The sequence below is a fragment of the Megascapheus bottae genome, chromosome 1, assembly GCF_031878675.1.
Source record: "Megascapheus bottae isolate mThoBot1 chromosome 1, mThoBot2.hap1, whole genome shotgun sequence".
Taxonomy (NCBI): Eukaryota; Metazoa; Chordata; class Mammalia; order Rodentia; family Geomyidae; genus Megascapheus; species Megascapheus bottae.
The window spans coordinates 97,049,624-97,067,056 of NC_143509.1; the positions used below are offsets into that span (position 1 = coordinate 97,049,624).

At 42.6% G+C, this 17,433-nt stretch overlaps 1 protein-coding gene across 1 annotated transcript in view; it reads left to right on the forward strand.

The window, feature by feature from the left end:
• The window catches only part of Hunk (hormonally up-regulated Neu-associated kinase), a 97,649-nt gene that overhangs the window by 49,657 nt on the left and 30,559 nt on the right, over nt 1-17,433 (forward strand). Inside the window, exons 3-5 of the mRNA XM_090348615.1 lie at nt 4,285-4,340; nt 9,915-10,050; nt 15,440-15,567. Coding sequence (XP_090204741.1) covers nt 4,285-4,340; nt 9,915-10,050; nt 15,440-15,567 — 320 coding nt within the window. The remainder of the gene's footprint in view (nt 1-4,284; nt 4,341-9,914; nt 10,051-15,439; nt 15,568-17,433) is intronic.

A 17,433-nucleotide genomic window follows, 5' to 3' on the forward strand; every position in this document is an offset into this window, starting at 1 on the left:
GTTCGGGTTGTTTTATTTGTGGTTTGAAGGCAGGGCTGGTCAAGAGTCAGTTTCCACTTCTGGCCTGCTTCCATCATAGAAGCTTTCCCTTATTTGTGTACCGGAAGCCTTTGATGGCTGCATAGTGGTATTTAGTCTATGGACCAAATCCCTGCATGTTACATGAGTCTCTTGGTTTTGCACCCTGAAGAGAACATGGGGGGAGGAGGAGGGGCAGGGAACTGCAGAACTGAGTTCTTTTCTGGTGTTAGAGAGCAAAGAGACTCAACTGCTATGCCTGCAGGCCTTCGTTCTCTCAGACGCTGTTCAGCGGTTTGTTGCCCTTTGGGAAGGCTGAGTGAGGACTGGGTACCATGTGGGTCCTGGGTCCTGTACATGGAGCTCTCATCCCCACCTGGCATCAAACTTCCAAACCCACCAGATAGCTCCTGGATGCTGAGAAGTGTGCTAGCCACAGGGTTGGTGCTGTTTTTGTAGTGATTCCCAGACATTAGGCCTTGCTCTCTCCTGGGAGAATGGGGTCACTGACCTCCTCCAGGCTCTGAGTTGCTGCTTTGAACTCCCAGCTTGCCTGTGTCCTTCCTTCTCTCCCTGTAGCATTTTCTCCTGACTGTCTCCTGATTGTTCCTTGCTATCCAAGCCTCCAGATGTGAACTAGTGTCTGGGCCTACCTGCCTTTAGGCTACTAATGAGCTAATGATCGTTCTTGTACCTCCTACTATCTGAGCTCTTGGTGGAGGCCAGTGCCTTGTTTTCTGACTTGCCCTTCAGGCAGTGAAACTACTCCCACTGGCTGCTTCCACTGATCCTACTTTCACTGCTTCCCTAGCTTTCTCCAAGAGCCCTTAGTTTACCTGAGTCAAGGCTTCTCCCTGTCAGTGTTGGCCTCCAGTATAACAGTCTCTTACCTGAACACTGTAGCTTGGTGACCCAGAAATTCCTGATAACTGATTTTTTTCTGATCTCTAAGACCCCTAGTTATGGCTCAATCCCACATTCTGCCTAGTTGCAGGCTGCTCTTATAAATAGATCACTCTGATCTGAGCTGTAAACCAACAGAGGCTAGAGGCCCTGTTTTCTGAAATGGGCTTTCAGCAATGAATCTTCTCTTACTGGAAAGGGTGGGGTTGCTGATGGCAAAGCCTACGTAAAGACTTCTGAGTGTTGGTGATAGTCGGACACTTGGACCTTAGCAAGGTGTTTAATTTCTCCCTGATCACCGATTAAGCTTCCAGCTGTGGCTGGGTCTCAAAGCCTGCTTGGCCACAGGTTGCTTGTAAATAGTATTGACTTGTTCTCCAAGTATGTCATCTTAAGCAGGAGACCCTCCTCAACATGTCACCTCACTCCAAGCTATGGGGAGTGAAAAGTTTTCTTGCATGAAATTGACCTGTCACATTGGGGAGCCAGGACTCCAAATCCCAGGACTGAGGTTTGTTTGTTTTTCAGACTCATCTTATTCATAGTCTGACAGAAAAAGCTACTCTTCTGCCATCTTGTCCAGTCACCCAGTATTCGTGTTTCATTTGAACAGAAGTGAATGTATACAACTTTTCCCATTCATGGAGGAAGTTTTTCTTCTCATCTAGGTGTTTAGTCCTGGCACTGGCAGCATTCTTCTTTTTTTTCTTGGCTTGTCCTGGGGCGTGAACTCAGGGCCTGGGCATTGCCCCTGAGTTCTTTTGCTCAAGGTTAGCATTCTACCACTTTGAGCCATAACTCCACTTCTGGTTTTTGAGTAGTTAATTGGAGATACGAGTCTCATGGGGACTTTTCTTCTTGGGCTGGCTTTGAACTGTGATCTTCAGATCTTGGCCTCTTGCAAAGCTAGGATTACAGCCATGAGCTGCTGGTGTCTGGCTCAGTCTTCCAGTTTTGAATCTGTTCAGCACCATAGATATTACCTTTTCTCTCCATTTGACGGCTTGATTTTTCTTCCTGAATTGAAATCTCTCCCTTGATTGTCCCTATAACAACAGCCTTCTTGGCTGAACTGCTGCTTTCCTCCTGTTCCTTCTCTGCCTGCTGTGAAAGGCTGTGCTCCCTGTAACGCATGCTCCCCGCAGCCTTTATGCCCTGCTCTTTTTTCTCCCATTCTTTTAACTTCCTCTTGGGCAGTCTTGACTTTTCACAGCTTTGGCTTCAACCTACACTGAGGTTGAAAATTGGTAGTTGGCAGACTCTATCTTGTTTGTAAGGTTGGCCTGCCTAGCATTAGCATTTTAAATGTGAATTTATTGCCAATATTTAAAATGAAGACTAAATACAAAATTCTGGGATAAGCTGACAGTTCCGGGCTGAGCTTTAAGGAACTGTCCATGTTAAATGAGACATTGCTCTTCTGTATGCCAGAGACAACCCTTGCCATGCTTTCCTTTTGTTTCTAGACATTGATGTAGTATATCAGCTGACATTTCTGTTGTATTATAATTATGCTATTCAGTTTCTTACAGTAGAGATAAAAGAGAATATATATGTATATATATATATATCTTAATTCTTTGTTCATATGTAGAAGATAAACTCTGGATCCAAGCCTGGCACAGTAGCTCGCATCTATAATCCTAGCTACTTTGGAGGTTAGATTGGGAAGATTGAAATTCCACACCACCGTGGACAAAAGAGTTGATAGAGAGACCTCATCTCAACCAATAAAAAGCTGAATGTGATGGCACACCCTTGTCATTCCACTATCATAGGAAGTGAAAATAAGAGGAGGATGGGCTAAGCCATTCTGGGCAGAAAGTGAGAGTCTGTTTGAAAAATGATGGAAATACGAAAGATTAGGTGTATAGGTGACTTAAGTGATACAAAAGCTTCCAGGCTAGCACTAGGCACAAAGTTCAAATCCCAGTTCTCGAAAAATAAAGGCTACCAAGAATGGACTGTTTCTAAAATAATAGAGTGTGTTGTTTTTCATGTGTATGAAAAAAATAGTCATATATAGTTAATATTGACGATATGTCTGAATCCATAGGCTATCACTTAAAACAACAGAGGGTATAATTGTTGATACAGATAGCTTTGATGAAAAATACATTGTTTTCCTACTTTTGTACAAATATACACTTTGCTTCCAAAAATCTAAAATGGGTCTCTTTAGTTGTCTAGATTCACTGTTCTTCACTAGATATGTAGAATTACAGTGTTGAGAATTCGAATGAATGACATCACCCTTTGTCTGATCAGCTCTCTTCCCTTGCAAACTCAGTTTTCATTGACCACATCAGATTAGCACCAAGGATTTGGACTCTGGTATCTCTGAAATCCATTATTCAATCCATGATAAAATTTGTTTATAATATTATATTATTATATTTTCACTTGTCAAGTTGTCATGATATTAAGGCTTCAGGCATGGTGGGACAGATGAATCAGCTTTATCAGCTTTCCCCCCCCCCTTTTTTTTTTTTCCAGTTCTGGGGCTTGAACTCAGGGTCTGGGCACTGTCTTTGAGCTTTCTCAAGGCTAGTGCTCTACCACTTGAGCCATAGCACCACTTCTGGCTTTTTCTGTATATGTGATACTAGGTAGTCAAACCCACATGCTCCATGCGTGCTAGGCAAGCACACTAGCACGAGTCCACACTCCCGGCCCTTCTTTCCTTCTCTCCCCTCTCCCTCCCTCCCTTCCTTCCCTCTTTCTCTCCCCCTCTTCCTCCTCCTCCTCCTCCTCCACTTCCTCTTCCTCCTGCTCCTCGACCTCTTCCTTCTCCTTCTTCTTTTTTAAACTCCTTCACCAGATCTGTTTGTGACTGGCTGATCTTGCTCCTCACATTAGAGTTGTGGCCATGTTGGTATCTCTCTGACTGTTGGGGCAGTGCATGGGTGATGGTGTGTTCTGCCTTCTCCTCATCCAGGTTGTATTTTTAACTTCCACCTTCTAGTTTTGATTGTACTGAAGGTCATTTCTCATGATTTCTTTTTCCTTCTCTGCTTTTTCTCTTCTGGCTTTTGATGGTAAGTTGGAGATGATAGTATCAGACTTTCCTGCCCTGGCTAGCTTTGAATTGTGATCCTTAGATCTCAGCCTCCTGAGAAGCAATGATTACAGGAGTGAGCCCAGCTTTGTGTTCCACCTTTAGCTTTCATAGTGGGTGGCAAGTGATGAACTGATTATATTGTATCTTACAAATATTGGCTTAGGGATTGAGTCAGTTGGGGTAGAAAGCTTTCTGGGTGGGTGGCCAGTGTCCCTAAAATAGTTCCTTCCCCTTCCGAAGCACAATGTCATTCACGGTTTCCAATGCTTATCTGAAATATTGTATGGTTTTGTTTATTTCAGAGACTTGAAGATAGAAAATTTGCTACTAGATGAAGACAATAATATCAAGCTGATTGGTATGATTTTTTTAAGCAAGATTATCTTTTAAGTGTTATGTTATCCATTCTCACCTTTGAAAATTATCTCTACCCAACAACCCCCCAATATGACATCTTGATTATCTTCTTAGAGCGAGTGATAGTTTTGAAAACAAAAATTAATTCTAATAGAATTTAGCAGTTTATTTAAATAATAATTTAAGCATAATTAAGAAGATAATACAAATTAAGATGACAGAGTTTATAGTCATGCTTATAGATGGCTTTGATAACAAATACATTCTTTAGCACACATATATACTTTATTTCCAGAATCCAAAAGAAGTATTCTGTAGTCTAGATTTATTGTTCTCAACTCTGTACCTGGAATGTGCAAAGGCACTTGGGTAACATTGATTGTAAAAAATATTTCTTAGCCCCATATCAAACAGTTGTTGGTTACCTGTTATTTTGGGTTATCTAGCCTCTTCTTATGTTCAGATAATGTGGGTTTTTTAGTTTATTTTAAAATTCAATTTAATAAGAAAAGTATCTTAAAAGTAATGAAAGAAAGCATGGCTCAGAAATGCTTTCCATAGCCTTATATGTTATACTCCACTTCTCCAAGAATCTAAGAATGCCCCCAAATAAGGAGGAATAAAACTGACCTCTTTTTAAATATAATCTGTGTGTAGGTCCCCTGGTTCAGTGGTGGCTGTGCAGAGTGCCCTTGAGGATAATGAGAATCTGAAACAATTGGAAACTTAGTCTTCATTGTTTCACTCAGGTTCCACTTCATGGCTTATTCTCAAGAAGCAGGAAAGTGTTGTTTGTTTCATAGAGCTGGTTCTAGCCATAATTTTCACATGGAGATATTAGACAACACTGTTCTTTTCCTTCCTCTCTTTTCTTCTCCCTCCCCACTTCCACCTCAAATGCAAGTATTTTCTTCCACCTCAGTGGTTTTGAAAAGATTTTCTATCAGGTGACTTTTTGTATACCTTGGAGTGACAGTGAAGAGCCATGCAGGAGACCTGACAGTCAACAGAATGGAGACTGCAGGGACTCTAGCTCTCTTGTTTGAATGATGAAGCCCCATTGATTGATGTTGATGAATTTTTCCCATTATAGATGATTAACAAGTAAGAAGAAACCAATTTTCACTCCCAGAAGCATTTTATAGAATCTATTCTTAGCAGATTCTTTGGCCATTTGGAGATTTTCTTTTTTGTTAGATGGTTTTACTATTGCATTTCAGTCGTCCTGAGGGCCAAGTACAGAAACAATGAAATGAGTCTTGCTGGGCTGCCTTGAAAGATACTTTCCTGGTTCTTTCTGAGATCTTTGCTTTTTACAAACAAGCTTCCTGTTGGGTGATAAAGAATGGAGGAATGGAGACCTTTTATTGTATTTTTTTTAGATTTTTAAGATTTTTTTTTCTAGTGGACTGACCTGTAATTTGTCTTTGGAACATGTGAAGGTGACAATGACAGATTTCTCCTAACAGCAGAGGTTTTGAGGGAACAGGCTTCCTAAAGGATGGATTTACATTATAGTCAAAGTTAGAATAATGTACTCCATCATACAGACAAGGTTGATGAGTCAAGTGAAGAGCCATCCATCCACTTGTGGGTAGTTTCCATATGGCAAAGGAGCATTGCCCGCACCATGTTTTTCCTTCTGTCTCACTTTCTGCCTGTGGGCTGGCTCTCTACTGTGGTAGCCCTAGATGATCACTTAAAAACCTATCCTGTGGAATTAGCGAGGTTGAAGAACACACACCGTCTCATTGAGCAGACATTTGCTCTGAAGATTCAGTGTAAAAACCAGATGTGTTTATAGAGAGCTCACAGATAAAATCTCTTGGAAGAGACTTAGACAAATAATATGAAGGAATTGCATACTTAAATGAGCACCTATAGTTTCCATCTTAGAAAGTCTGAGGGTTGTTTTTTGGGGGCCAGAATCAAGGTCCTCAGAGTTCTCTCAGCTAAGCCGGCCAGTGCTGCATTTGTGTATAAAAAAGTATGGCATTGTAGGTCACTAGGATTGTTAAAAGATGAACTTAAAAAGAACAAATCAAATGTTCAGATCTTAAATTGGCTTCATGTGTGATTCTAGAAGTAGACAGTAGTCCTGACTCAAAATGGTTCAGAATGTGGGTCAGGGCAGGTTGCGTTGAGAGCTAGCAAAAAGGCAATGACATCCGGAAAATGGAAATAAGATGCAAAGAATCTGATTGGTTGCAACTCAGAATATCCTTTCGAAATTTGAATGGCCACTTGTGATTGGCTGGTACTTGTTAACAAGAGTAAGTTACTATTTCTTTATATAACAAGTTAGGTTACGGTCTACTATGCATGGAGAATCTTTAAGATTAAACTTAAAATGTATAAATTGAAAGCTTTAGGCCAAACTTAAATTGAACAGGACACAATAAAGTACAGTCACTGAAATTGACCAAGTATCAGAAGTGATACTAAACTGCCAAAAAGGAGGCTCTGCTCATTGAATTTCCTCAGAACTCTCTCTTTAGCTCCCCACCTCATGACCAGAGAAAGTTAACAAGCCCTAACTTATATTTACAAATGAAAGACACATCACAGAAGGCATCTGGAAATTACATTTTCTTGGCAGAATTCACATTCCCTCCATTTCCAGGGAGGAAAGCCCAGTGTCTTGCAGGCTTTTTTGCCTCCGGGTTGGGCCCTGTGGATCAAAGTTCTCCACTGTGGCTTTCTATAAGTTAAAAACTCTTTGAACCTCACTATCTTCAAAGGATTACCTAATTGTTTTCCAGAGGTGATTATAGCTATTATCATTTCCTCATAATAGTTTGTATTTCTTTGAAAGAATTCACTTTGAATAAATTTACTTAAGCCATGTTTCAAATTAACTAGAATTACCAGGTATAAGTTTTGATTTAATCAGGTTTTTTTTTTCCCAAAAAGAAGAGGGGGCTGCAATTTAATGTTTGGTAAATTTAATGTAATCTTAAAATGGAAAAGCCACAACTTAGGACAGCTTTATGCTAATAGCATATACTTAGGCATTCTTTTAAGATTCATTTTCCAGCTCTCTGAAAAAAATGGAGCAGTAATGAGCTTATGTGTTTACTAAGTCTAATTGATGCAGACCTATGTGACATTTCTGGAAGGCAAATTTCTCTCTGGTTTTATGATTCTAATTACAGGCAGATGTGTAAAACTATAATAATTACAATTACGAATGTGAAACAGGCTGGCTATTTCTCTACAGTGTATTTTTAATCAAGTTCTTTTGGCCAGATTATCCCTAGTCACTTCCCATGCAATTCTATCCTCGAAATCCTTGATAATTTATCCTCTTAGGTATGTGTTTAAGGCCAGGTTTTCCAGGGACAATGGAGGGTCATCTGGCCTCTTATCTCTCCCTTTCCTGCTTGTCTGGATAGACTAGATCATGAGCACGATGAAAGGGAAGAAAGAAGGCCATACTTTTGTTATTGCTCACCCCTGCTGACATTAGAAATGGAACCATTTGCTTTAACCTCAGAAATCTAGATACATGATTTCTGGGACTTCTAGGAGATGGGCCTTTAACTTGACTATTCAGGAAGCTTTCCTTAAAATGTCACCACCGAACACTGCGTCTTTACCCTACAGTGCTGTCTTTCAGATTTTTCCCTGGTAGGCACTATGGAAGCAATCCTCACATGTTAAAAAGATGATTTTTTCTTATTATAAAAATACCTTCTTGGGCTGGGAGTTTGACCTAGTGGTAGACTTGCTTGCCTAGCATGCACAAAGACCCGGATTCAATTCCCCCGTACCACATACATAGGAAAAAGCCTGAAGTGGTGTTGAAGCTCAAGTGGTTGAGCTCTGGCCTTGAGAAAGTCCAAGGACAGTCTCAGGCCCTGAGCTGAAGCCCAGGACTGGCAAAACAAAAACAAAAACAAAAAACCTCCTTCTTGTCAGTAATATTGCAGTCCAGGATACTCGGGTCTGAGAACAGAGTCTCTCAAGTTATTTTTAATATATCTCCTAAAATGGGACACAGAGACCCTCTGTGGCCCCCAAAGGGCTTTTCTGTGTAGGGCATGGGAAAGGAAGTGGAGACTTGGGGTTAGGGCAGGGAAGAGGAAGGGAGCAAAGAAAGACAGGAGGAGTGAATACAAAGGAGGTAAAAAAAAATGAAATCACAACAAAACAAGAGTTCAGTGTTCAAACATGTAGCATTCCTGGTTGGTGAGTTGGCCAAGCTCTGTTGTATAGGGCTTACAGTGCACAGTCTTACAAGACTGTGCTGCAGAGTTTAGTGATTTTTCCAAGCCTTAGTTTTGGAGCTCTGCCCAAATGGAGTTCTGTTATAGCTGTTGTTACGCAGTTTCACACACCGAGTGTTGGGAAATTTCCTCATGGTGTCTGATTGCTCCATAGTGGACCTCAGTGGCCCCTGGCACCGCCCGCCCCCAGCTCCCTTCCAGTGCTCCTCACTGCTCCTTCCCTGAGCTTCCCTATACTTTTCATTACCTGTCAAGCCCTTTACAGGTAGAGACATGCCAAGAGGAGAGAAATGCAGTAATGAGACGTGACTAGTATAGGGGGACTAAGGAGCCAGTCTGACTGCAAGAGCCAGGCAGTCTGGGTGTCTTCTCGCTGGGGGGTAGGACCACAATATTTATACCGGGCTTCAAAGCGTGACCTGTGATCTTAATTCTGAGATCAACAAAGATCCAGGCAAGATAGCAGCAAAGCACTCTAATAACAGCAACAGCCCTTCAGTTCCCATCAGTTGCAGTATCTTTAAGATCAAAAGTAGCATAGCACAAAAGACATGAGACCCAGAGTAGCAGGAGATGGATGGAGCTTCTCTTTTATTCATCTGCCAAGAATAAAGCAAAGCGCCATCACTCAGTCTAATTGGCATCAACCATCCTCCTGGCATTTTTTTTTTCTCCAGACATAAGGTGCAGGGCTGTTTAAATTGTGATTCATATTTTTCCCCTTTTTCAAATCATACTGTGTGCCTCACAAATTTGGGAGATGTTTCTTCTAAAAGAATTATGAAATGAAACATTAAAATGAGGTCTGTTATGAGTGGCTGAATTGCATGTTACTGAAGTCACTGATGGAAAGAACCAGCCTGAAAAAAACTATGTATCTATGTCTATATCTTCGTATAAATATATACCAGTTTTCCAGATTTCCTTGGCCACTGGGAAACCAGAAGACAGGTAGACTCCCCTCCCAGCTCCCCTGTGAGTTCCTTCTTCCTTCCTCAGTCAGCCCTAGAAAGCCAAGGCCTTTCTCTCCCTGAATGACTCATTTACAAGACTTGATGGAAATATGTTTCGGTTCAGCAGACACTTAAGCTAGGTTTTTACAGGGAGGCCTGATGTAAAAAATGTTCCAGTTAAAATCACCACCTGACCTGCTTTTGTTTGGAGACTGAGATCCAGAGGTTATGGCTTGCAGCTGTTGACTTCCCTCTGGGATGTTAAATTATGTGTTAGCTTGAGAGAATGTTTCCTGCTGTCTGCCCTCCCCCTCCCCTCTACTTCCACCCCCCCAATTCTTGTTTCAGCAATGTTTTCTAATTCTGAGATGATTTTGTCCTCTTCACTTTCAGACTTTGGTTTGAGCAACTGTGCAGGGATTCTGGGTTATTCGGATCCCTTCAGTACCCAGTGTGGGAGTCCTGCCTATGCTGCACCTGAACTTCTGGCCAGGAAGAAATATGGCCCCAAAATTGACGTCTGGTCCATGTGAGTTACTGAGTTCATAAACGTCAGTGTTCCCCTGCTGTCTCCCCTGCTTCTTACTTATGACGTGATTCTTAGTGTCTGATGAGAATGTTCTTTGGAGCCTTGCCTTTCCTTCTCTCCTCATTCCAGTCTTTTCTGCGTAAACTGCCAGAACAGCCTTTACCTAAATCCACTGAGTTTCTTGGGAGAAAAGAAAACCAAGTCCTAGCTATGACTGCCAGTGATTTATATCTAAAAGCCTACCTACTCAGGAGGCTGAGATCTAAGGATTGTGGTTCAAAGTTAGCCCAGGCAGAAAATTCTATAAGATTCCATCACTAATTAATCAGAAAAAAAAAACCCTTGGCTGGAGGCATGGCTCAAGTGGTAGAGCACCAGTGAGGAAGTGTAGCAAGTGGGAAGCCATGAATTTAAGCCCTGGTATTAGAAGGAAAGCAGGAAGGCAAGAAGACAGGAAGGCAGGAAGGCATGGAGGAAGAAAGGGAAAGATAAAGGAAACAAGTTATGTTCTCCCCAACCTTAAATTTGGGTTCCTTGAACCACTCTGTCCCCACCTAAGATTCCACTATAGTTTTGAAAGTATCAGCATAAAACTACATTGTATTTCTTCTCACCTCCCCTCTTTGTGTCCACCTCACCCCCTGAAGAGTCTGAAGAGATCTCCTGGCCTCCCCTTCCCCACATCTGGTTTTGCCTGCTCTTCTCTTTGCCTGGAACGCCAGTCCCAGCTCTTCACCTCCTCCAGTCCCAGCTCTTCACCTCCTCCCATATTCCTGCTCCAACCCCAGCTGCTGCAGACTCTTCACACTCCCAACCAAGGGGATCCCCTCAAGTCTCTCCTGACACTGTGTGTGTCCCCTGCAGCACCTGACATTGTCGATCCCTCCATTGTCTTCTCCCTAGTCACTAAAACCACCACAGAGCAGGAAACTCATTTATACTTGGTGGAAAGATATGAAAGGGAGAATTTATGTATCAGAAAAGAACTGGGGGAACCAGAAGATGCCCAGAAATCCTCCCAGAGTGCTGAATGGCTGGTGACTGACTGGTGATGGGAAGGCAAAGGTACCTGATGGAAGGGAAAGAGGAGTTGGAAGGTGGGGGAGCGGGTCAAGGTGTGGGGTCCTACTCTCCAGGGCACAGACAGAACTGTGCTGCTGTCAGCTGGCAGTGCTGAGGCTCACCCGGAGCCATGGACCCTTTCTGATCTGACCTGGTAAACCAGACTTTCCTTCAAGTCCAGAATGCCCAAGAGGCCATGTACATTGTGAGCTGGGGCGGGGCATGTGAGCTCGGGTTCCCAGAGTCTGGAGAGATATGCAGGGAGATGAAAGGCTAGGCTGCCTAAAGGCCTCTGCCTTGCTCTCTGCCCTCTTCCACACAGCTTGCTGGGGTGGGGGTGGGGGGTGAGAAGACATGACTCATGTTTACAAACCACAGATGCTCCCTTTCTCAGTGTTAAAACCCCATAATTAAAATAAAGGATAAAGGATCTTGCTCTCAGCAAACTTTCTTCCTTTCCACCTGGCCCCTGCCACCTCTGTCTCCTTCCAGTAAGCTGAAGTAGGTAATGGTGGCTGGTGGAGCCCGAGGGGAGGGATGAAGATGACTCTAGATATGGGTTTCTGCCATGTCAGGGCTATGGCCGCTGGCCAGCTCCCTCCCCATGCTGGCTTATGGTGTATTTGGGTCAGTTTCCCAGGTCAGTTGGCCCTTGCTGTGATCACCTCTACTTCATTGCAGTTTTCTTTTGCTTTCCACCCGCCACTCCTACCCTAGAAGTGATGTACAGGGGGAGGTACTCTGAAGAGCCCCCATGAGGCAACACTCAGAGTCCTGGCAAAATACACTAATGTTTGCAAAAGCCCTTGATGCAAAACTGCATGTATTGGCCCTGGCCTTTTTAGTTCATGGCAGTGCAGTTCTAGGGAGATGGGAAAAAGGAAAAGAACAAAAAACAAACAAAAAGAAATCTATCTGGCTTTCTTTTACTTTTGACATAGTATTTCCTACTATCCAGGACCCTTTTAGCTTTCTTCCACCCAACAGTGACTCACCCTTACTTCTCTCTTAGGAAGACACTGGTAGTAATTGCTGTTTCTGTCCTTCATCTCTGTCTCCAATCACTATTTTGTTAAAGCTATCTGATTCTTAGGGCTAATGCCTGCCATGGAGAGGCTAGGGAGCCCTTGAGCCATATTTCAAAAGACCCACTTGGAAATTCTGGACATGTTTTGAAACTCCTCGTAATTCTCTGGGATTACAGAGGTTTATAAACCACATTCCACATTTCTCCCTTGGTATTCTTGAATACTTGTGATATGTCAAAGGGACTAGATTTCTCTTTCTCCAAATTTTAAACATGGAAAAAAACTCTAGGGGAGAGGAATAAAGACACTCAATCTGATTTCTCTTTTACAATCTCCTAGGCATGGCTGTTTTTGTAATAGAGCATAAATGTAATTGAAGTGTCTTCCCCTCTTAGTTTTGTCTTTTTCCCCCCTCGTAGTTTTTTTTTTTTTAAGATCTTTTATAAAGTAGGCACTGGTGGCTCAATCATGTAATCCTAGCTAATTAGGAGGCTGAGATCTGGGGATTGAGGTTCAAAAACAGTCTGAGTAGAAAGGTCCTTGAGCTTCTTATTTCCAATTAATCTGGAGAAAGCAAGAAGTAGAGACATTGCATAGGTGGTAAGGCACCAGCTGTGAAAATATAAAGCGCTGATTTCAAGCCTGAGCACTAGCACAAAAACGAAACAAAACAAACTCTTTGAAAACAATAGGCCACAATTATTGCACATTTATTGAACATTTAATTTTTCTCCTTATCATTCTGAAGGTAACCTGCAGTAGTGACACTGTTCGCATTTTGTAGATGGAAGACTCTAGGATAGGAGTGCTAGATTTTCTTTAGGAGTTTGTGACTTGTCTTGCCAATTATTAACTCCTCATAGAGAACTGGGATTCTTGGCTTGATACTGGGGTGTTGTAAGCAAACTGCCTGCTGGATCCTGGCTGGACCCCAATGTTCCTTGGTACCATCTTTAATACAAGCACTTTAGCTGGCCACTGTGGTAGAGGGCTGTGACCTCTTTACTCAGGAGGCTGAGGCACAAAAATTGTGCCTCAACTATTTCCCATGTCATTTGCCGGTGGCACTTTTGTCTACTTCGCATCTATTCAGGTCTGGGGAACATGCTCTGCTCTGCACACAGACACTTGCTGCAAGTAGCACTGCACATGCCTCGTTCATGCCTGTCTCTGTCTCTTGGTTAATATAGATCATCTCCCCATCCTCATGTCCATCTAGTCAAAAATATATAAGCTTGTATATATCATACTCACTCCCTGTCTTTGTTTGTGCGTTTGTGTGTGTGTGTGTGTGTGTGTGTGTGTGTGTGTGTGTGTGTGTGACTTGGGATTTGAACTCGGGGCCTGGGTGCTATCTCTGAGCTTTTTTTTTTTTTTTTTTTTTTTTTGGTTTTCCACTTGAGCCACAGCTCTACTTCCAGTTTCGTATGGAGATTAATTGGAGATGAAATTAGAGATAAAAATCTTAACTGACTTTCCTACTCATTCTGGACTTGAGCCAAGATGCTCAGATCTCAGATCTCGCCTGAGTAGCTGAGATTATAGGCATGAGCCATCTTGACCCAGCTTCATGTGCTTCTTTAGAAGTTTCTGCCTCCCTTAATCTACTCTTGTTGTCAGAAGTTTAGATTTTTCTTACCCCTTTTACTTTTGTACCTATCTCTTCGTGTTCTTGTTGATTGTCTCTCCCAAATCTAAATCCAAGATGGCTACACCCTGCTCTGGTTCACAGTACCCAACCACTGTAGTGTTCTGTGGGGCAAAGAGACATCCAGCAAGAATTCATGGAATGAATCTTTGTATATCTGTCTCTCTAACTGTGCTGTAAGTTCAGAGCAGAGCCTGGTGTTAGCCTGTGCCTGAAATTTGAGAGTGACTGAAACCACAGCCTGTGGGCTGGATTACCTGTTATTATCTTGGAATGCTGAGATTCAGAGGCGTCTAAGTGGAATTAGGCCTCAAGGGTCTTCATTTCAATCAGTCTCTTTGGATTTGTTTTGACTGGAAATCTTATTGCATCTCATCTCCATCAGGAAATCTCTTCAGAATGACATCAGGAAAATAAAACCTAAGAAGACTTTTCTGTTCTCCAGGTTGGCTTTGGAGATAAGCAGTGAATCCCACTTAGAAACTATTGCCAGCCACTACTGAGATATTGAGCCAGGAGCTACTGGCAGAGGTCTCACAAGAAATAATAAAATAGAAATAACACTGAGATGGATAGAGCTGAGCAGAGAAAGACAAAAGACTGGTTCTGAGCTTGGTATTGGTAGTTCATGTCTGCAATCATAGCTGAGAACAGGAGAATCAAAGTTCAAGGCCAACCCAGGCAGGTGCACTGCTGTTCAGGTATGGACTTGGGCAAGAAACAAAGCCCTTATCTCACAAATAACCAGCAAAAAGCAGGGCTTAAATCATGGCTCAGCAGTAGAGCATCTGCCTAGCAAGTAAGAACTCTGATTTCAAATCCTAATACTGAAAGATAAAAAAGGATAAAGACTTACTCTGGCTTTGTTTCAAAGGTATGAAGGATAACTTTGGAAGAATAACCTGTTGGGCTGGTTAGCTTGGGATTTGTGCTTCCTGATCTTGTCTGGCTTTTTCCAGGGTAAATCTAATAAACTGTACTGGAAAAACCACATCAGTAGTAAGACTCTTGAGGTCAAGAAGGTTTGGTGAAGTTAGCAAGAAAATAACAGTGCTCATGCCTATAATCCTAGCTATAAAATCCCATGAGATTCTACAATTAATTGGCAAAAAGCTTTCCTAAGGGTATGGCTCAAATAGTAGAGCACTAATCTGAGTAAAACAAAGCTGAGCCAAGCTGGGCACTGGTGCCTGATGCCTACCGTCCTATCTACTCAGAAGGCTAATGTCTGATGATCAAAGTTCAAAACCACCCCGAACAAGTCCATGAGACTCTTAAATCTCCAATTAATCGGGGGGTGGGGGGGAGAGGGAGGGAGAGAAATTGAGCTGTAGCTCAAATGGTAGTGCTACGCGCGCGCACACACACACACACATACATACACACACACACACTCACACACATACACACAAACATGCTCTTCTCTCACACACATATATATCTACACACTCCTCTCTCTCTCTCTCTCTCTCTCTCTCTCTCTCTCTCTCTCTCTCTCTCTCTCTCTCTTACACACACACACACACACACACACACACACCTGCCCTGCTCTCCCACCTCAACAGTCTCACAGCTAATCATGTGTCCTCTTTGTCTCTACACCCCCACCCCCCCACCACCTCTCAGGCTCTGGTCTCTTCTTGTTTTGCAGAGGTGTGAACATGTACGCCATGTTGACTGGAACCCTCCCATTCACAGTGGAGCCTTTCAGCCTGAGGGCTTTGTACCAGAAGATGGTGGACAAAGAAATGAACCCCCTCCCCAGCCAGCTCTCCACAGGTGACACCTGCTGCTCGGGCTTCAGGGTTTCAGGGCCTTTGTGAGGGTGCATTTGGGTCCAGTTAGGAAACAGAATTTTGTTTTTCCAATGTTGTCACCACTGCAGGGCTGTATGTTTCTTTCTGCTGTTCAGACATGGATGGCTTTCCTCCTCCATTCCCCTCACCCGGTCCTTTCCTTTTCCATTGTAAGTCTGAAGCACTGACTTCTTTCCTCTGCACAAAACGCACTGGGAGAAACCTTGTGTTGTCCCTTCGGAAAACAACTTGTTGTTAAAAACTCAACCTTGGATAGGATTGGCTTGGGGAAGGTTTTTAATTGCATGATGTTTTCTTGAGTTAATTCCCTGTGATGTTTCATTCCAGTTGGGTCTGTGATTCATCCTATGAGTTTTTGAGCCGCTCCTAAAGCTTTTAAATGCACTTGGGTTCTGTTGCTTTGTGAGACTAAATTATCAAGTATGTTTATGAAGTCCTCTACAACTTCTGTTGGCTTCACATTTCATACTAAGGTTTGGTTTCAGATCCAGGAAAAGAGTCAAATTTGATCTTTTGTTTGGTTCACACATCATCCTAGAGCTCAGCTCTGAGGCTTATTGAATTCTCCCTTAGAAGAAGCTCAACTTCTCTGAGATGGGGCTTAACCCCTCTCCCCACCAAAAAAGGGGTGGGGGGAATGATTTAATTTCAGTGAATGATTCATGGTTAAAATATAGTATTTTCTTTGACTGTTGTTAGGTCTCTCTCTCTTTTCCCCCCTGAGTTTATGCTTGCCAATGGACTTTAAGCTTAAATGGGTCTTGTATGTAAATTATCTAATTTTGGCCATATTGTCACCTTTGTGAGGTAGCAAGATATGTGAAGGTCAGAAGGAAGAACCTCGGCCAGATAAGCTAGATGTGTGTCTTGAAAGAACTGCTTATGCACAGAGACCTTAGAATTAAAATTTGTGCAAAATGTTGATAGAACTTTGTTTCTTGTTTTTGCCAGTCCTGAAGCCTAAACTCAGGGCCTGTCCTTGGGCTTTCTCAAGGCTAATGCTCTACCACTTGAGCCATAGCATCACTCCTGGCTTTTTCTGTGTATGTGGTATCGAGGAATCAAATCTGGGTCTTTGTGCATCTCCCACTAGGCCAAACTCCCAGCTCCATGGAATTGTTATATTTAGGCTGGAACTGTAAGCATTATTAAAAGTGCTGTAACTGGGTAGAAAGCTTATTCCTTCATTCACTCACTCAACCATCCATTCCATAGTTTATATCCATTCATTAATTCCACAAACAACCAGTCGTGTGCTAAGCATGTTCTAGGTCCCAGGAAGACAGGGACTAAGCCAGATGTAGTTTCTACTCTTGTGGAGCTTATAATCAATGGAGGGCACAAACATACCCAGTAGTTCGTAGTCTAAGTATGCCAAATTGAATAAAATAAAAAAATAAAGGCAATTGAAATACATAAAGGTACATATGGTATTTTGTTTTAACAAGTAAGACTTTCTTTTGAAGGGAGGGGCATGTGTGATAACACATACTTTTGATCCCAATATTTGGAGACTGATATAGGAAGATTGAGAATTGGGAGTCAGCCTGTGCTATAGAATGCTAGCCAGTGAGCAAAAATGTCAGGTAGAGTTTAAATACCCATCTTGTACAAAGAAGAGAGAGAGAGAGAGAGAGAGAGAGAGAGAGAGAGAGAGAGAGAGAGAGAGAGAGAGAGAGAGGGAGAGAGAGAGGGAGGGAGGAAGAAGGAGGGAGGGAGAAAGAGAGGGGGAGGGAGGGAGGAAGGAAGGAATGAAAAAGAAAGAGAGGAAGAGAGAAAAGTCACGCCAACAGAATAATACAACAGCAGAAAAACTGACGGAAAAGCC